Source organism: Rousettus aegyptiacus, unplaced genomic scaffold, assembly GCF_014176215.1.
Source record: "Rousettus aegyptiacus isolate mRouAeg1 unplaced genomic scaffold, mRouAeg1.p scaffold_m13_p_5, whole genome shotgun sequence".
In the NCBI taxonomy this organism is placed as follows: Eukaryota; Metazoa; Chordata; class Mammalia; order Chiroptera; family Pteropodidae; genus Rousettus; species Rousettus aegyptiacus.
The window spans coordinates 68340666-68362827 of NW_023416308.1; the positions used below are offsets into that span (position 1 = coordinate 68340666).

The window sequence follows — 22162 nt, forward strand, 5'->3', positions numbered from 1 at the left end:
AATCATGTGCACGCCCTCACCAACACTGTGACCTTGTCAGTAAAATTTTATTGTCTGTGAAATGAGAATCAGTGCTTCATATTTGGTCTGATTTAAGTATGAGTGAATAAGAATGGTATGGCACATAGTAGGCCCTCTAAAAATTTTCATCCTGTTCACCTTATAACAAAATCCTTGAGCACCGCATCTTTGACTCACCTGTCGATAGCTGTAATGCTCAGATGTGTGGTGTTTGATAGTTTATACATCCTTTTCATATACATTATCTATCTAGTTACTCCTAACTCTGGCTGTGCCTGCTCCCTTTCCATAGGAAACTGAAGTTCAAAGAGATGAAGCGACAACCCTGGTTCACACACCTGATACACAGATAGGACTCAAAACCAAGCCTGCTGACTACTAGCCCAATGCTCTTCTCAGTGCACTAAAGCTGTCTACTTCATCCACATGTTCAGGGAAAAATAAATGATTGAAGCTGTGATTTCCTCAATCTAGCAATCGACATGGTTTCCACTGTATATAAAAGGAAAAAATTTACTCAAGTTTGTATAGATACAGCATCCAGAATTTTTTTTAGTGTCAGCCACTCCTTTCTACAGCCAGCAGTGTTTTAAGTTATGATTAGTATTCTGAGCATAGGGTGATAGTAAACATTATGTTTTTTGCATTATCATGAGATGACAAAATTACCCACCCTCAAAGGACCAGCTGCTACAGGGAGGCTGATACTCTTAATTCCTACATTCTCAAAACTATTTTAATTGGTTACTTTTCTGTGATTTTATTTAGCTAGTCAGAAAGGAAATGTATGTGTAAACCTGTTAAACCTGTAAACCTGTTAAGATTTAGTGATATCATTTATCTTGAAATAATATCACTAAACCTGGTAAGATTTAGTGATATCATTTATCTTGAAATGATATCACTAAATCTTTGTGAATGAAATGTTCCGTTTCAAGATTTTGAGGTTAATCAGGGTTCTTATTGAGATAATAATTTCTATAACTCAGATCTTCAAACAGGTATAGAAAAGTCATGGAAAAAATGATAGAAAATTCTGCCAATTCTTTTTATATAATATCTCTACTACCATGTTATAATTTTGAATTGGTGTACACAATATACATAAATCTGTTCATCACATTAGATGTACAGAAGGTCCTCAAATAACATCATTTTGTTCAATGTTATTTTGATATAATGTTGATGAGATGCCATGTGAACTTAATTTTTGTTTATATCGATTAGCCAATGGTAAATTGGTTTTGTTATACATCATTTCACTTAAAGTTGCAGAACCTATTGATAGAATTGAAGACTTACTACATGTGGTCCTAAGAAGAAAAAGTCCAAATTTTGAAATTAAGATCATATCCACTCTCTACCCAAATAGCTGACAGCTTTATACAAAGAACTTACCCACTTGGAACAACTCTCATTCTATAATGTGAATAATATATCTTATTCCACAAGATTATGAAAATGATTCAATAGTTAAGAATGTTACAAATCAACAAATTTGCACCTCTACCAATAACAACCATTTGTTAGGTGTTTATTACATACCAGGATTCGTGCTAATATTTAATATTCCCACAATTCTTTATATTAGGTGTTACTATTATATCTATTTTACAGATGAGACTATGGAGGCTTAAAAAGGTTAAGAACATTACCAGTGTTTATAAACTTTGAAAATGGAGGGCCTAATAATTGAACTTAGACTTATTCTTTCATTCATTTGACAAATATTTGCTAAGGAATCGATCTGAACAAATTGTCATTGTGTGGGAGAAGGAACTGGAGAATGGAAGGTGAATAAGCAAGCAACCATATTCACTTTACCCTGGTCTCTGTGGGGAGAATAGACTGAAAGGAGACAAGAGAGGATCCAGGGAGGGTAGGTAGGAGACTGTGGATGTAATCCGGGTGAGAGGTGATACTGACTTCAACCAGGTGCTAGCAGCACAGATGAGGAAACCTGGATAGACTGCAGATATACTTTGCAGGTAGAGCTGAATGTGTGGTGGTGATGGGAAAAAGGAGTCAAGCAACATTTTTTACTCTGAGCAATACGGTGGGGAGCACTGGAACTGAGATGGGGAACACTAGAAAGGATATACAGAATGAGGGACACATCTTTTTAATCTCAAGATTCATACTTTTAATTATTACTATATTATCATTAATTATTATCATAACCATAAAAGAGATATGAAGTCAATGGCTACATAGCTATAAACTACCTGACAAGCTTTTGAAAAAGTCAAATTATTCTTTCCCATGAGAAAGTGGCAAAAAGGAAAGTAGAATTTATCATAATTCTTAGTTTCAAAGTGAGTACCTTGGCAAGAATTGTCTGAGTTTTTTTTTTTTTTTTTTGGCGGGGGGAGGTGAAATCTGAGATTTAATACCTGTAATATTGTGAGACAAAGTTGAAAAAACAAAGACAAAAACAAAAACACTGTAAGATAATTTGCCAGAGAACTAAGAAGTTTATTTTTGGTGATGGAGTTGAATATATTTTTTTCTTCTTTCTGCATTGTTACAGTTTTCAGATTTTCTAAAATGATCACATATTATTTCTGTAACTAATAAATTAAGAATTTAAGAAAATTAATTTATAGTTACATTTGCTATGTCTATATAGCCCATAGAAGTAAAATTGTAACCTTCAGTCTAACCAATTAAAATCAATCAAAATGATGAGGTAACTGGCAGAGACTTTAAAATATGTGTTCTTTTAACTACACCACTTGTGATGCAATCCCATTAAGAGTAGACTGGAATTCAGGGTAGGATTTGACTATAGTGTAGTTTGTATGGGGAAGCCTAAGGAAACTGAGTTTGTTTTTCTTTTTTTAATTTCCTTCATCTCAAATACTGTCCAAACTTAAGCATTTTAAAATTGCTTATATTCTTTGCTCTCCTACTTCTTAAGGTCAGATGATCACACTATTCTTTAAGAAATCCTCCTAGCTACTTCTGACGTTCACGTCTTTTTTCTTCCTTTCAGGGTCAACGACTGTATCTTACGGGTGAATGAGGTCGACGTGTCTGAGGTTTCCCACAGTAAGGCCGTGGAAGCCCTCAAAGAGGCGGGCTCTATCGTCCGGCTGTACGTGCGCAGAAGACGACCCATTTTGGAGACTGTCGTGGAAATCAAACTGTTCAAAGGGCCTAAAGGTAATAAAACCATGAATGATTGATAATAGGATACCAATGACAAACCATTTGGCTGAAGTTTACGCCATAACTCATCTCCGATGTACTCCCTTCTTTTATCCTCCAACATTCAGTGTCTACCAAGAGATCTGAAATCCTGCAGTAGTGGTTGTTACAGAGGGTAAAGGAAACCAAAGCTCTAAATATGAACCCAAAGAAGGAAAGGATAGATTTATGTAAGAATGTCCTTATAAACAATAACAACAGCCATTTATATTTTTTCTATAAATTTTACATCTTACCGAATCATCATGAGTTGGCCTGCATATTAGTACTCTAATTTTTCAGATACAAATGGTTACCCATCTCATTTGGGAAAATAGTAATGGTAATAATAGTCTATTCTGAAATAACAATTATCTCTTTTTAAAACACTGTTGTGATTTGTTTTGATTTTATAATATTCTCATGTTATACCCAACAAGTACTATATAACAATTTATACTTGCAGTACTCAAAATAAGATAAAATTCAGTTTTTTAAGATGTTCACAAACATTACCTCTCTTGAGATAATTGCAGTTACCCTGGGGGATCACATAAACAGTGAGATGGATAACTATATTAGTTTTTAAGGATAGTTCTTTGAGCTATGCTCTTCAGAATGATGACATTTAATATTAGCTTAATAGTATTTCACATACTTTAAAAAAAAAACTAATAACTAACTTAAGTATTTTAAATATTTTAGAAGATTATAAGTGGATGGTTACTATTTTAGTAAATCATTTCTCTTTCCCTTAAATCGATTTAGTCTCTAATGCTATATATGATTCAAAATAAATAGGGCACATCACCTTCTCTGGAAGGCAGTAGTGGATGGCATTTAAGATCTCAGAAACTCATAGACATTGACTACAGACTAGTGATTCCCAGAGAGTAGGGGGTGGGGGGAGAGGGAAGGTAGATGGGGTAAAGGGGGTCAAATATGTGGTGACAGAAAGAAATCTAACTATGGGAGGTGAACACACAATGTAAGTATATATATCTTACTGTTAAAGTGTACAACTGAAACTTACTAGATTTCATTAACCAATAGCACCATAAAAAATTAATTTTTTTTTTAAATCTCAAAATTCTGACAGGACTGAATTTAAAGAACTGTTTGGTTCTGCCACTTACTAGCAGAGTGACATTGGTTGGACCAATCCCCTCATTTTTAAATGAGAATCATATTGGTAGCATCTATCCCATGGGGTTTATGAGAATTAAGAAGTTAACTGATATCCAGCACATGATGAGCAGCAGAGCTTGCTAGTTAAAAGTGCAAACTCCAGGACCAAAATGCTAGGTGTGCACCCTAGCTCTTGTTAACCTAAACATAGAAAGGCAAGGTAGGAGGAAACAAGTGTTTATTTGAAATGAAAAAGAATTACACTTCAGGGAAGCATTGATTCAGGTAGAAACACAAATAGTGTCTCAATTATGAAATGAAGGCAAAAGGTATTTATGAGAAAGGGAGGGGAAATAATTACATGAACAGAAGGAAGGAATTTCTATTGGTGCCAATTAACCAAGGAAGGAATTTCTATATGTACAAATAAGCTAAATTATTTTCTAGCTATACATAATGGTGCTAATTCTAAAGAATAACCTTAATATCCAGTCCTCATAGATGGAATGTCTGCTTTCCTATCAGCTTTACAAATGGTTATATGGAATACAATGTTGATTTAGCCTATTTCACAGGTTATTTTACCCAGTTCAAACATTCCCAAGGTTTGAGGAGTAACAGCTCTGACTTCATTTGAAAATGGCTCTATTTATATCATTTTTCACATTCTTCAGATCACTAGCTTTTTGACCTTGAACAAATTGCATAGTCATTGAGCCTTAATTTTCTCACCTACAAAATGTGAATAATAATAGCTCTTGCCCCTAGAGATGCTGTGAGGATTAGGTGAATCAATTCACATTAAGTGTTTAGAATAATGACTGCCCAGCAAATATTAGCTACATGTTATTTATAGTATTCTTTGCTACGTATGGTTTTAGCCTTCATAACAATTGTTTGGTAATGTAATAAAAAATACTCGGATTCATCATGGGCTAAATTTAAATCAGTAAAATCACAGAATTAAATGTAGGAAAAAAGGAAAAGAAGTACAGCATTTCCATACCACAGGTTCTGGCAGTACAAAAGAAAGAATATTCTCTCCTACATATTTATTAAAATTATATTTGCAAGGAGCTTTAAAGCTAAATAAATGAGCATCACACTATTTCTATTAAAAAGATATACTACGTATAATGTATAGATATGTTTACAGTTCAATTATTCAACACAACTGTAAAGCAAATACTAGTTTTAAGCACTGGGCAAAGTATTACCGTTCATTAATAGGCCTCCTGCTAGCTGAGTCACTTGATGACCTCCAGCAGAATCCATAGCCAGAACTCTAATTTTACCAGGAATACATTTTTTTGGATCTTTGCCTTTGATACCATAGCTCCTTCTGGCTGATTTATTTGGGACCAAACTCTTTTCTCCTTTGATTCTGGAATGGAGCAAGAATTGCCTTGGGGCATGAGAGTGGATACAGATGAACATTAATCAACCAGAAATACTCAGGCAATAACCCAATAAAAGTACACAGCATAGGAATGATGAGGTTATACCTGGGCTGGGTCTACTGAGACAAGGAGAACAAGCAAACTGTTAGAACTGACTTTACATCCCTGGAAGCAGGCTCCTGCCAGATCCCTCCAGAGGAGTGGGTATGGGAATGCTGGTCCTGTTGCAGTTGTGCTGGGCCAGTTATGCTTTTTCATACTGTCACCATACAAAGGTCACCGATGCTTATTGATTTACTAGGAAAGAAACTGTTTAGTCATGCTTCTTACAGTGCCTTGAATGCAAAAATCACTACATCAGAGTAAAATGAATTATTAAATTGGATTCTATACTAATGACACATGCAATCTTAACTTAGCACCTTATAATTCTTTATTTTTCAATTATGATATATTTAAAAGACATTTTTACCAATGCTTAACTCATACCATGGAAACTCTTGTACTGTGGAGAATGGAAATGAATCAGATATGATTCTGATGGGAGAATCAGAAAGTTCTAATGGGAGAGAGACACACAAAGTCAACTAACTTATGCACGGCAAAATAAAATCAGCTCTGTGATGGCGCTGGAGCTGTGATTCCAATCAGGCATAAAGGAAGAGGTGGTTTGTCTTAACCAAGAAAGCCAAAATGCTCCAGAGTATTTCAAATTTAACATTTGGTCATAGGTCCTTATCTGCCCTTTGTTAAATGTGTGGGCACTCTGTATGGTAAGCTCAACACTTTAGCCAAATGATCTAACTAGCCTTAATTATGGGTGTGTAATACAGGGTTAACTGGATGTATTCATTAATTTAGTCCTTCGATGATTCAACAAATATTTAGTAAATATTTATTATGGACTTGGCACAAAGCCAGACAATGGGGATTCACAAAGAAAGTATGAATAGTTCTTATTCAAGGAGATTATAGTCTGATGGAGAGAACACCTATAATATAAACTAGGAAAATCACTATGAATGGACAAAAATATATATATAAGGAAGTGCCAATTAAATAGTAGGTCAAAAAGATTTATCTCAGGAAATGCCATTTAAGCTAAACCTTGAAATATAAATAAAAATAGAAGCTAGCCAGATAAAAAGTAAAGGAGAGCATCCAGATGGAAGTAAAAGCATGTGTGCATGAAGGCCCTAACATAGCTTCTGATGATACCTTCTAGGAACTAAAAGAAGTCAATCATGATGGAAATTTAATAATAGACTAATGAATGACATGAAATGATATTTTCAAGATAAGCAAGGGCCAGATCATGTACCGATTTGTTGACCATATGTAAATATTTGTGTTCTCATTTCAAGTGAAAGGAGAAATACATAGCAAATTTTCAGCATGAGAGTAACATGATCAGATTTGTCATATTTAGATCATTCAGCCAGCTGTGAAGAAAATACACTGAAAGAGGCAAGAACAGAGAGCAGTTAGGAGTTACCTGACAAAAGAAGGTAGAGACAAGTAGACAGATTCACATTATCTATTAGAGATAATTGATGCCACTTACTAATTAACTAGATTTGGTGTTTATCAAAGATGAGGCCATTTTCTAACTGAGCAATTGAATGTTTTGGGGTGTCATTTGTAAAATGGGGAAGTCTGTAGAGGAACCTCTGTGGGGGAAAGTTTAGGAATTCACTTTTGGACATGTTGGGATATTATGCAACTGAAAAGGCGATCTCAACGAGACAGAACTGAAGAACATGCCTGAAAATCTTGTCAAAATAATATTTTGAATTTTCCCTATATTTTGTAAAATATCTGGATTTGGGAAAATATGCAAATAATTGAGCTTCTTTTTCTCAATAATCTTTAATATAAAAATCATGAATATAGCCACCTCGGCTACTTGAACATTTATAAACATAAAATCTATTTTATAGGCATTTTTAATACCAGACTTTTTAATTTTGAGATGGTTTGGTTAAATTTATTTGTTTTTACATGTGACAATAGGTAAACAGCATTATTTCTTGTATAGATAAAATATTAAGGGGTTCTCTGAAACAGTAATTTGTGGCAGAATTAAGTCTGCAGTTTCCAAATTCTATATCTTGTGTTTATTCCATGTATTGTATAAATTACTAATTCTGAGATGACCTGTGATTTTGTCTTTATACCAGTGTTAATGTTCCCAAACTGGAATCATCTGGCTGATGATTTATGGCCATGTATTTCAGTAATGAATATTTTAGTAGTATGCAATTCTAATTTAGACTGTGTTTTCTTAACAATATATAAAAATTTTCCTAACCTCACAGTTATATCATTTGGTCATTGCAAGCAGCTGGGATGTCTGTGGACAGTCAGTTAAAAAAAAAAAAAACAGGGTAATCATGGGTAGGAAACAGTGATTAGGCAAATCCATTTAGACTTGCCAAGCAACCAAAAATACTCAGGGAAGAAAATCTTTATACATGTGGTTTCCCAGGAAATAGGTCACAATAAAAGTCTTTGTAGTGACTTTCCCAAGAACACTCTAGCTCATTACTTGTAAGGAGCTATGTAATTAAACATGTGCAGATGATTGATTCTGTGGCCTAAGCCAAAGATGCCTAAACTTATATGAGAAATGGTATGTCTCTTTTAAGATGTTCTTGTTGCTTAAGGATACTATAGCTAGTTTAAGCCCAAGTTCTAAAACTGATAATGCTATAGCTTTATTAATAATCAAAAGTAGATTTGCTGTGGCTTTATTTTAGCCATGTTATTCTTTAATAAAAAAACTGAAAGAGTGCTAAAGTCTATCTAGCACAAATTTCAGCAATTCTCCTTTCTTTTAAGAAAATTTTTAAACATTATTTGTTGTAATTTCTTCATATATATATGTGTATATAGCACAGTTTTAAAGGTAGAAGCTTGTACTGGTGCAAACTGAAAATGCAGTGACAATTATAGCTCTGTTTTGTGCAAGAAATAAAAATAACTATAAAATACACTGACTATAAAAGTCACTCTACTAATGGCCATTTATAATGTGTATAAGTCAGTCCGCAGAGAAGGCATAGTTGTAGTGATGAAGTTCCTGAACACCTTTAAGTACCTGTAGACCCTAGAGCAAGATTCTTAGCCACTTTGTGCTTCACCTTCCTCATTTGTAAACTGGGTATAGTTTATCTAATTCATAATTTTCAGAATAAAAACTATAACTTCTCAATATATGTTTATAATATATTTACTCTTGTTGTTATAATTAGCTAAATGTTGAATAAAGAAAGGCAGCAAAGCACATATTCATTCCAGTGCTTTAATAGTGTCTCCCATAGTATTTCACACAATCTAGTCCTTTAAAGTATTGTTTCTTGAATTAGTGAATGGAAAGTTATCTAAAAGTTTTTGATATTTAGCTATTCAGATGGAGCCAAAATATGTTTTTCGTGTTAACTCAGATTTCTGCATGCATATATACATACATATATAAACAATGTATTGGTGTTAGCATTGTGCATGCACATATATCATAAATGCTCCTGTATTTTTCTCACACTTATTTCTAACAGGTCTGAGTTATGATGTGGCATATGAATCTATGTTTTATGAAAATGTGTATGTATGTTTATATGTATATATTTTTTCTTAGTTTTCCTAGTTTGAACAGATATTTCAGCAGATTCCATATGTGGAACTATTTCCAAGTATGTTGAAAATCGACTTCGTGATGTCGCCTTAATTCCAATTTCTACCATATGCCCTCACTGGTACAATCTGCTCCTGCTTTTGACCTCTCCATTTATATTAGATTGCCTTAGTCATCTAAATTAAAAACCTCAAAGTCCTTTTCTTTTGATTCTTCTCTCTTCTTTGATGCTTTTATTAAATCAGACATCATGATCCTCAGAAGCTACCTTCAAAATAACTAATTCTATCTTTAAAATCACTACTGCCATTACTGTGGTGTTTATTATATTTTGTCTGATCAACTGTAGCAGACTACATTGCCAGTCATTCCCCTTTATGCCTACACACCTCTCCTAGATAAATATTTCAAAAACCACAGTCCTGCTCAAAAGTCTTTAGTGGTTCTTCATTGTCACTAAGTAATGATCTAAATTTCTTGCTATAGCTATTTCATGCCCTCTATGATCTCCCTCTCCTCCAGTAACAAAATTCATTTTCAGCCTTCTCTTCTCTCTTCTCCCTTATGTGTTGTCTGATCCCGGTAAGCTGGACTAAGTACAATTTCTTAAACACATACCACACTCTCTTGTCTCTAGGCCTTTGCTCATCCCATTTCCACCTTTGGAATGTGTTCCCTTAGCACCATGACCACTACTCATTGACATCATCTATCCCCCATGAGCCAAGCCAGTTCAATTCTACCTCTGCCACAAAGCTTTCACTAATCAACCAAATCAAAAGCAATATTTCACTTATAAGAACTTCTAAGATGCTTTATTCTTTTCTAAGTCGATTTGTTCCCTTCTTTTGTTACTAGGCCATCTAAGCAACCCATAGGATATAGGAAGGATAGCTATCAACACTACAAATTGAGGAGATTAACAAGCTGCTAATTCTAACACTTAAGACACTGAGTTATAATCTTTGCCCTGGCCTGTGATAAATTTAAAGTACCTAGTGAACACTTAAAAGGAAAGTACAAGCCTCAGGTTGAGTTTGTGACCAAACTCTGCATAGAAAGGGGAGGAATTGGAGTGAAAAGAAGGAGAAGAGTTAAAGACAAATCATGACCATTACTGCATTATGGCAAAGTAGAAGAGGTCATTTTACTGCTGAGAGGACTCCTGTTTTTTCATACTTTATAGAAATGGTTTGTTCAAGAGACTGCAATAAAAGTGTTTGAAGCATGTAGTCCTTTCCTTAACAGTCTGATTAACCAAAAACCAATTTCCAAATTATTGAGGATTTTTATATTATTTTTTCTTAATAACCTGCATGACACATATATTGTCCAGCTTGGTTAAATATCAGCTTGACATGTGTCTGATATTATAGACAGAGAATTTCTTAAATATCTAACTTGAATGAAGTTTACCAGCTTGTCTACATCTGCATACTCATTTTCTTTCTCTAATCCCTTTGTTCTTTAATCTGCTCTTTCCTTTTCTCTCTCTAAAGTGTTGTGAGGAACTCATCTGACACTTGTCAGAGGTGGTAATTTGACAATTTCACTATTCTACAACTTGATTTTTGGCATATTGTCCTAGAGCTTCAGGTATTGAACACAGAATAAGTGCTCAGTAAATACTGAACAAACTTAGATTTTAATCGAAAATTGAGTGTACTGCCTTCAAAGTACTACAGAGATGCCTGCATTGAAACTCGTCTTTTTATCCCTCTGTCCATGGATAGCTTTGCTGATGGTGTACTTTAACAAGTTGGACTACTATCACCTGACTACAATAAATGGGAATATTTAGGTTCAGCAAAGTTTTCCGTTGTCAAGAATTTAGCTGTTTATACCAAAGCAGTTCATCAGGGTACTAGTGAACTGTTTACTATTTAGTAGAAACTAAATACAGAGGGTTATGCAACTGTTTTGATTACTTGCAGCCAACCATTTACCTACATCAAGGGACACCATACCTTCCCCCCCCCTTTCTTGCCATGGGGTAAATTATAATGTATTTTAATTTTTTTAATGCATGTTCAAATGTATCTCTGAATGCAAGGCACAGTGTTCTCTTTATTCAGACCCATGTGCCAGGCTCTGAGTTCTAAGTGGTAGGTAGGTATTTGTGGTGAAGGGCCACTCTGAACAATGGTTTGACTCTTAATAAGAACAAAAAGCAAATTCAGCTGTTTGGCATGAGGTCCCAGAACACTACATTTTCCTTTCAGTGCTAAAATGTTTTCAGTCCTTTTGATTTACCAAAATTGTTCCTTTGAGGACACAGGGGTATTTGCTTGAGTGCATGTGTAGAGCAACCTTTTATTAAAACATAATATTCCAAGTCAAAAAGAAAATGCTTAACTTTTTGTGTTAAGCCAGGAAAATAGTCTTCTTGAGAATATATTGTGGCTAAACCATTCTCTGTTCCTCCCCAAAGAACAAATTGTTCTTTTAAAATTGGGCAAAGGGCAACACATTTGATGAGTGAAACTTGTTCTCAGGCAATTTCTGTAGAATTTCTTGCATATATACATGATTAGTTTCTGATTACTTCTGGATAAAAGATATGTGCTTGTAGATTGGAAGCCTCTATCTTTAAGCTGATATTCGTAGTATTTTCATAATAATTTATGCAAAAATGTTTTCTCCTGAGATCTCTTAGCAAATGATTTACTCATGAAAAAACAAACTACAAACATTTTCTTTGTAATCCCATTATTCTGTACATTATAACATTATGGGAGAGCACAACAATTGATTTTGTTCACTAACTCCTTTTGGAAATTAAGAAATAAAGCCATGTTTTCTCATTTACCCTTTGAGGCTAACATGTGGACATTGTGTTTTTCTTTTTGTTTTGTTCTTAGTTTATGTCTTTGCTGCTTAAAGCTAGCTCATAATTTTAAACACAATTATGATCAATGACTCCTTGAACAAATCATTATTCAAAATTATTTTTAATTTTCAAATTTCAGATTAAAAAATGCTTTGTACTATATGTAGTTTTGGTTGTTAGACATTCAAAAGTTTTATAATTTGCACAGCAAATACTGTTTACCTAACAGTGAATATTTGCTGAGGTAAATATTTACCTTTATAGCATTTTTTAAAGTTTTGAAAGGAAATGTGTTGCCATGGTAAATACTATGACTATAGATCTTTCTGACTTATGGTCAGCAGCAATCAATTTCATGAAAAGACTTTAGGATTTGGACCAGCACCTAAGTTTGCTTTTTAAAGAAGCAAATAAGTATGAAAAATAATAATCTATTCACCCAATAAGTATTTTATTTTAAATACATTTATTAAGCCAGGCAGTGCTAAGTACTAAATCAAAAGAATGATAGTGAATTAAGTTTTGACTTTTCTCTCAAATTCCTTCTTAGAACAATGGCATTCCCCTACACTTAAACAATGCAGTCTTCCTCTGCTAGTCACTGGATTCATGTTGAATTCATCATAGTCCCCTAACTAATATAAATAGACTTACATTTTGGTTTCTCAACTCATCGACCAGTGTTCATTGAGATATTCTTTTATGGAACATAAAGATCTAATAAAATTAAAGCTTGCAGGATATTTTATTCATAGACCATGACTCCTAATACCATTAGCTGTCAGTCAAAAACCATGTACTACATGGACTTTGTCTCATAATTCAATTGCAGCTAGATAGCTTGGGCATCTTATCCCTTATAGAAAGTTAATAGGAAAGATAAAATCTATTTTTAACATACATAAAGAAAGACAACTAAGGAGTTTTTAACCATGAAATATGCTATGGGTTAGCCAGTTATGCAGTCCTACCAAGAGTCTACTGAAAGTTGGAAATTTGCACAAATAGATGATATTAGGAAAGGTGAGAATTATTAGTCAAGGCTAAAAAGAGAGCAGGTAGGAAGAAGGAAGAGTCAAGATAACAGAGGAAAGAGACTCGGTACAATTTGAGTCAGTGTCTTATAGTTGTGAGTGAAGAAGTCACATGTAATTTGTTCCTTATAGGCCATGAGTCTTATGAAGAAAGAGTTCAGTAATTACTTCCTAGGAATCTAAAAATATTTGTTGAGTCTTGATAAGTAGCTGATTCATATGGGAAAATTTAACCTTCATAGATCTATTCATTTGAATCAACTCAATGTGGTACCAGTTTTAAAATATATATATAATTTTAATGTGCAAGAATTCTTAGGTGTCAAATATTCTAATTTCTCAAAATACTCACATTCACTCATATATTTAACAAATCATTAATTGAGCATCTCTGACTATGGAACTAACAGTTAGGGATAGAGACATGGTGTTCCCTTAAAGGAGGATAGTAGTTCCAGTATAGTGCATGAAATGTATGTATGCATAATTACAGTACCACTGAATAAATATGTATAGGTTTTTACAAGGAAATCTTTACCAAGACTTCAGCTGCTATTCTAATGCTCTGGGGAGAAACAGCTTTTTAACACTGGTGGTAGCTGTTCACTTGGAAGATGGCCCCAATTTGTTTTTCCCATAATTGAATTGAGAACTAGAATTTCTTTAAAATTGTCCATTAATATTACTTCTTCTCTCTCCAGCTATGATGAACTCTGTAGGAGAGCCCTTCACACATTTGTAGGCCACTTTCAAGTCTCTTTTTAGGCCTCTCCTCTTTAGACTAAGGAGCTCATTTTATTAACTATTCTTAATACATCACGATTTTCAGACTCTTTATTTTACTGTTTCCATCCTATGAGTTTTCTCAATTTTGGCAATATTCTACCCAAATAATACAAAGAATTATATGTAGAGATACCTTGATATGCTTCTAAGTACAGACCATGGTGATCAGAGTTCTTCCCTCCAAACTCTGCATGTTAATATAATATAAAATTGTGTTAGCTTTGTTTTTAAGACTCTTTGTTGGTTTATATCAAAATTATGGACAGTTAAATATTTCATATGAACTACTGGCTATCAAATATATTACATTTATTTTAGAATCATTGATTTTAATATAAATTAAATTTATAAATTTATATTTATCTGTTAAATATAATGTTGAACTGGGCCTAGTATCCAGTACTATTGCTATCATTCTTAATAGTAATTCAACAATTTTTCATATTAACCACCTTTTCCTTATTTGTCTCAAGTACAGGTAATATGAAGATAGATAGATGGAATTCTTAAAAACAGGGTGGAATTTGGCAGGGACACACGTTTCCCAGCACACATAGATATGAAACTGAATCCCACATGTGTAAGGAAAGACTGGATTTAAAAATATTAGAAAGATAAAGATAAAAATCATGCCTATTGACAATTTTCCACCAAGCAGATTGTATTACAACTAAAGAACGGGTGTCCAGGTTATGAGAGCAGATTAGCCTTACCTACTCATAGAAATTCTTCCCTCCAATAATTCACGAAATGAACAAAACATAAGGAAAATCCTAATAACAACCAAGATGTTTGCTAACAGTAATGAAAGAAGGCATAAAGCAAACTTAATCACTTAAAAAACTGACAAAGAAAAGGAACAGTGGCAGAAAGTATTTAAAAGGCCAGGTGTTTCCTCGACTCCCATTCCCTTCTTGAAACTATCATGGTGAATGACAAAATTCTAAGACTTCTTTCACTGGCACCACTAAATCTGGAGAAGAGTGCACTGAGCTGGAAGCCTTATCTTTTCTCAAAGAATAGTTAAAACTTGTGGTTCGGAGAATCTAATGTGAGGAAAGTGAGCAGCAATGTTGATATTCTCTGTTGGAAGTTAAGGTTCTGTAGCTACACCTTGAATTAGAAAAATTACTCAACTAGATGTACCTTGGTATTGGACATTTATTAAGAATCTCAAAAAATGGCAGAATTGGGGCGTTCTAAGAAAAATGGCACTCAACTACAGCCTCTACTGAGCTCTCCCATAACTCCTTCAGCTATTGCGTCAGGTGCAGAAAATGATTAGAAAACAAAATATCCAGACACCCCCCACAAATAAAAGTGTAAAAGAGTTATATCAGAACAAAAAGAGTATCTGATTGAGCTGTCCAAAAATGAAAAAAATTTGTAACGTTGCAAATATACTACGATCAAAACCAAAAAGAAGCAACATCATTGTAATCTAATTTATTAAGCACTTACTAGATGTTAGGCATTGTTCTAAATGTTATGTGTGTGTGTGCGTGCGTGCGTGCGTGTGTGTGTGTGTGTGTGTGTTTTAGCCCTTATAAGACTTCCCATGAGGTACTTTTATTACATACGCACTTATGGAGATTCAGTAACTTGCCTGAAGTCACACGGATGATGTCAGAGCCAGGACACTAATTATGGATGTCTGGTTCCAGAACTTATGCTCGTAACCCTATTTGATCTTGATCCTCATAACCTGCAAAAAAAAAAAAAAAAAAAAAAAAAGAGTGAGGCGGGGCGGGGAGAGAGAGAGGAAAGAACAAAGACAGGCAATCGGGAAAGGGACAAATAGGTCAACCTAAAATTCAAGGAACAGAAAGAAACTGCTCATGATTCATACTATAAAACAACTTAAAATAAATTCAATAAAACAAGTTCTGAGAGACAAAATGATAGAACTATAGACTAAGCTGCAAAAAAAAAAAAAAAAGAAAGTAGATGTACAGAGCTCAATAAAGGGCCTAAATGTCATCAAATATTCTGTTAAAAATTATATATATATAAATTATGTATATATAATTTATATATATATATATATCAGAGAGAGAGAGAGAGTAAACACTAAAAAAAATAGATGTCACTGAGATTAGTGAAAAAGAGCAAAGCTTGAGATAATCATGATGAGCACAGACTTAAATAAAGAGAGAAAGGAATATTTTAAAGCTTTATTAAACAGGAGTTACAGAGCTTTGAGAAAAAGAGCTGGTGGCCCAAGGTGTCTAGACCCTGCTCAAGGGTTCAAAAAATATATCGTCAGTCATGCAACCTTTCTTAAAATATGTCCTTTAATCACAGCTATTATTTACATTGTTTTAGATATGTTGCTCCTTCATCTTGAAGACCAATGTTAAAATATCTCTAACTTCTTAAATGTTTGAACTATTTGACATAGTGTTTCAACTTCTAGGAGTTCATCATATAAAGTTAGAACTATGTTTTAGATATAAGTAAAAACATTAACTTTATCTGTGATGAAAAATATTTCTTGGATAGCCAGAATAATTTGGAAAAATATAAGAATGAGATAGGACCTAGCCTGCCAGATATTTAAAAATATTAAAAAGCTGTAATAATTAAAAAGTAAAAAGGTATATCAGAGTAAAAGACTATAAAAATCTGAAAATGGACAAGAAACAAATGTATTATATGATAAAGATGGCATTTTAAATAAATGGGAAAAGATGGATTATCTAATAAATCACATGGGGAAAACTGCATCTACCTTAAGAAAAAGTTGGATTCCCACTTAATAATCTAAACTAACAATCAAATTTTTATTTTAGTTTTATTTATTTTGCTTTAATAAAAATTAAGTGTACTACTATAAGGCAGAAATGGGTAAATTGAGCTATGTTAAAATTAAGAACTTTTCCTCATTAAAAAGAAAGCCCTAGAGTGAAGTAGATTTTCCCAATAAACCTATCATACCTTTGTACAATGCTGTACCTCACTCATAATGAAAGAATTGTAAATTAAAAGTGCAAAATACCATTTTTCAGTTTGTCCACATTCAGAAACTGTGACAATGCCCTGGTAGCCAGTGTGTTGAAAGAGGCTCCCTCCTATATTATTGCTCCATCATCTTGAAGAGCAATGTTAAAATATCTCTAACTTTTTAAACGTTCAAACCATTTAGCGTAGTGGTCCTACTTCTAGGAATTTTCATCATGTAAATGAACTCGTATATGTGTAAAATAACAAAGTTAATTCCAAAAAATATCTGTAGTATCCAAAAAAAAAGACAGTCTAAATGACAAAAGAAGAATAGTTCTAAAAAATTCAATACATCTATATATTACTATTCCACTGTAAAAAAAAAAAAAAAAAAAGTTCTATATGTTCTGATTTAGTGATATGGAACCAAATCCCACATATGTTGTTAAACCATACACAATGCAAGTAATATACATGTTTAATCATTTGTGCAAAGGAGAAATGAATGTAAACCGTATACTTGTATATTCATAGAACATATCTAAAAAAGAAACTGGTAACAGTGGGTGCCCAAAAGAGAGAAATTTTGTGGGAGGAAAACTTACTTTTTGTCTGTGTACACTTTGTGCTTTTTGGATTTTTCTAACATGTACACATATTACATATTTTAAAATAACAAAAAAAAATGATTTTAAAGGAAACACAGAAAGTTTGGAAAGGAAAGATCATGGCAATATTAATACTACCAGCAAAATAGAATGCACAGTTTTAAAAAATTGGTCATTTATTTTCTGGTTATGAGAAGTGCAAAGTACCATGTGTAATGAAATGATAATCAGTTATAAGAAATAACCTTAAATTAACATTTATAAATCTAAAAGTGTTAAAATTCAGGAGGAAGTGGAAAGAAACACCACTTGATATACACCCTGAAAAATACTTGACTGGAAAGAGAAATGTTGAGTGAATTAAGTTCGATTCTTTGAACAATCATCTAGTTTAATGTCTCTCACCATGTAGGGAATGTAGAAATGAATGACTTTCCTCTCTCCTTCAATGTCCGTGATATAACTGTGGGAGCCTTCAGTCAGAACTGCCTTGGACTGTACTCTTTGACATTTAAATCAGTATATTATATATACAGTCTAAACAGTCTTACTGGAACCAAGCTGAATCAAAACTATTGTTTTCCCTGTCTGTCATAAAAAAACTATACTCTTTTTGAAAGATCTTGTCTTTGGAAACTTGCACTATTTTTTCTTTGATACTCTTCTTTCCCAGGTGTATATACTTTGATTTTCCAATGAAGTGAAGCAGTGTGAGGTTCTTTTTTAAAAAGGAGAGACATTTTAGAACAAAAGGTGCATAATTTTTGGGAGTATCTTCCCCCTATGCCTAAATTTAAAATAAAATTGATATTTTTCTCATTTATTTAATAGGAAGCTAACCCTCCGAGACTCTGCATTTACATTAACTGATGGAAAATCTATTTAGATCTACCATGACATGCATTTCTTCGCTGCTCTAAATAGCTCGGCAGTGTATCCATTTGCTTGATTATCTGTCATATACGTTTCTACCGTAAATCGTTACTGGCGACAACCTTTTCAGATGACCCCAGCAAGATTGGCAGTGACCGTTTCCTGATGACTCCATTAGATCGGACTTCAGAAGGGTTTTACTTTAGATGAACCCTTGGAAACCAAATATGACAGTTGAGTATTTGGCGGCTCACCATCTGGTTGATGAAATTGAATTGCTGCCTTCTAAATCTTTCCTTCAGCACTTGAAAATTAGCCTCTATTCATTCACAGAAGGTGCCATGACCTACTCAATGAGGACTCATGCCTGGTTAATTTGCTTATTAACTAAGTGGTATAATTCCTCATTATTATAATTCACAACTTTTAAAACGTTTATCTGGAACTTTCTCTCAGAACTCTTCCTTAGAAAACGTTTATGATCTAAGAAATCTTAGGAAAGACAAAAATCATTCTGAATGTTAGTTATAAATTCAATATAATTTCGCAGGAATAAAACATAACTGTTAAGAATAGTACCATGAAAAATAGAATAGCTGATTGTGAAGAGCTTCAACTTCTCTGCCAGTTGTATTCATGATGCCTTTGAGTTAATATCAGTAACAGGATTAGGCGAGACATCTGTTAGAGTGGAACATTTGATCCATTAGACAATGTTTAAAAAAACAATATGAGGCTTCTAGGTTATTTTTTCTACCTTAGTTCTCAAGTCTTAGCAATAACATTCCATTTTCATGAAGGATGTCAGATATTTTTTTCAGGAAAAACCTACTTTGGTTTTTGAATAATATACTCTCAAAATTTATCTGTGAAGATATACAAGAATATAAATTGAGGGAAGGAAATTATAGAGATTTTCAAACATTTTCTTTGTTTAGTTTCTAAAGCCTAATGCTGGCACTTCCTTATTCCTCTAGCTACCTCTCCTCCTAGGTAATCTCATCTGGTCCTATGGCTTTAAATTTTATCACTATACTATAGATTTAACATAGATTTCCCACCCCCCTCATGCCAGATATCTAATAGGCACTTCAAGATTAACATACGTATAACATAACTCAATTTTATTTTCCAAAATTAGTTCTTTCTGGAGCCTTTAGCTCATTAAATGGCACCAGTTTGGGAGTTATTCTTGATTTCTCTTTCTTAAACTCAATACCCAATTCATTAGCAAATTCATCTCTACTCTCAAAATAAATCTTGAATCAAGCCACTTTTCACCATCTCTTCTTATGCTGTTGTAATCCAAACCACTATCACCTTTTGCCCAAACTGCTGTAATAATACTCAAACTAGTCTCTGTTTCCTCTGTCTCTTCTATTGTTATTTTCTGTCATTGCCTCTCTATAATCTATTATTCTCCACACAACAGCCAGAGTGATTTTTTAAAAATATAAATCAGATTATATCCACTCAACATTCTGCTTCAAGCTATCCACTAGCTTCCCTTCCCACTTAATCAAACTCTGGGGCTTTGTCATAGTCGACGAGCTGCATCTTTGACTTCATCTCCTTTCAATCTTTCTTTATATATGAGGCTTGAGTCCTACTGGCTTTTTTGCTGGTTCTCCAAAGTTCTAACTGTATTTCTGCCTATGACCTTTATACTGGCTGTAGTTTTCTGTCTGGAACACTTCTTGCTGTTTACGTGGCTTTTTCCCTCACTATACTCAGGGCTTTACATTTCTTCATAGGATGCATCACCACCAAGCATTATATTAAGGATTTAGTGATTTGTTTAAACTAGAATATAAGCCCCAGGAGAGCAGAACACTGGCTATGCTCACTACTGTGCCCCCAAGCACTTACAATAGCAGCTCTCACAGAGTAAGTGCCCCATAAATGTTTGTTGAATAAATGGGAAAAACACTTAAAAGTTATGATCTGAAGGAATTGTCAACATAGAGTGCAGAACTAGGGAAAGTAGGTATTATTGGGTAGTTAACCTTGACTTAGTGTAAAGAAAAGCTTAAGAACAGTGAGGACTGTCCAATGCTAGACCACAGGGCCTTGCAATGCACAGCGAGATATTCGTTATCACAAGGGTTTAAGTGGAGACTCAAAGGGTCTTGCTCTAGAGTGGAGCTCCAGTTGGGTCATCCCTTAAATTCTGTTCACTTGTATAAGTCTGTGAGAAAGTGGAAGGCAGAGAAAAAAGAGCTTGCATTTGATTTATTGGAGAGTATCAGAAGGAGGCAATTTATTCTCATGCAAGTCTTTTGACTCATGTTAACCTGTCCAACCATGCCTTATGCAGCCTTTTCTCCACTGCCTGTGGTCTGGACAGTGCTCTGTTCTTTACATACCAAACTCTTTTCCAGTTCAGGGCTTTTTTTTTTTTTTTTAATGTATTAATCTTTCTGCCTGGAGTGTTCATCTATTATGCTTCATAAGGAAACTACATACTTAAGGAAACCTTACATTTAATGACTCATGTTTAATGATCACCTCTTTAAAAGACTTTCTCTTACCTCCCTGTTAATTTCTATCTTTGCACACTAATTTTTCATTTTTATCTCTTAAAGACCATATTTATCACTTGTAGACATTCCACAAAATACACATCACATTTGTAGTGGTTTAATCTATTAGCGTCTTTAATGTTCAAAACAACTGCATTTTTAATATGAAGAAGCTGCCTCTTCAAATAACAGCTTTTGTATTCACATCATCATGTTTCTCCTCATTGCCCCATGAGTTGCCCCAACCAAAAGTGACAAGAGCGTTATTTATTATTGTTCCTAGGGGGCTTGCATTAACATTTTGGTCACCACCTTTGTAAAGCGCCTTGCTCATAAACTCTCTAACTCTCATATGTGTTGTTTTTTTTTTAAAGCATGTTGGGGAGCCTACCTTCCATTACCCTATCCCCAATAATCAGATTTCTGATGTTGTTTCCTGTTCAGCTTATAATTCTACTTTTTTATTTTCTAAAATATTGTTTCAACAGGGACCATCATTTCAGTATTAAAAAGATAATTCTGCTTTTGCTCAGAAGTCAGAAGATAATGCAAAATGATGCCTGCCTCACTTATATTTCTGTTTCCTTTGGAGAAAAGGAGAATGAAGAATAGGCTTTTCCTCTCTTGCTAGCAGTCATTTTATTTGCCTGGCCTAGTGGGGCTTTGTTTCTGTCACAGAGAGCTCTGTTATTTTTCAAATGCTTTTGTGTACAACAATTATTCCTGTGGTTCTGCTAACCCAGCATATTTTGCTGGAGTTAACGTCAAAAGCACTAAGTGATGTTGAGTTTGGGTATGTTTTATAATGTAGTTGTTCTCCCTGCAAACCTTTCATGGGACTTAATTCTGTTGCTAAAGAATGGATGCGTTGGCCATTTTGGTCACTTGTTTGATTTTAGTTGTTTAAGATCAGAGAAAAGGATGCCCTGGGTATTTTTTAACAAGCTTCACTTGTGAGTATTGCTATTTCTTTCAAATATCTGTAATATGATAGAAGAGCATTCCTGGCTGTAATAGTGGTAAAACTTGAAAGTATATTTCACCCAAGATTTCACCTGTACTGTATTCAAGGTCGCCTCTTCCCTAATGTATTTGGTAAGAACTGGTTGTATACACAGTTAAGAGCAAATAACGAAAAGAAGAAAGATAAATTACATATTGATAGGTAAAAAACTTTTATCTAGTATTTAACTT

At 33.8% G+C, this 22162-nt stretch overlaps 1 protein-coding gene across 27 annotated transcripts in view; it reads left to right on the plus strand.

Annotated features, from left to right (window-relative positions):
* DLG2 (discs large MAGUK scaffold protein 2) overlaps positions 1-22162 on the plus strand; it is a 1668408-nt gene that overhangs the window by 1204945 nt on the left and 441301 nt on the right. For all 27 annotated transcript variants that reach the window (XM_036221811.1, XM_036221806.1, XM_036221807.1 and 24 more), the window contains one exon: positions 3017-3186. In XM_036221811.1, the coding sequence (XP_036077704.1) occupies positions 3017-3186 (170 nt within the window). The remainder of the gene's footprint in view (positions 1-3016; positions 3187-22162) is intronic.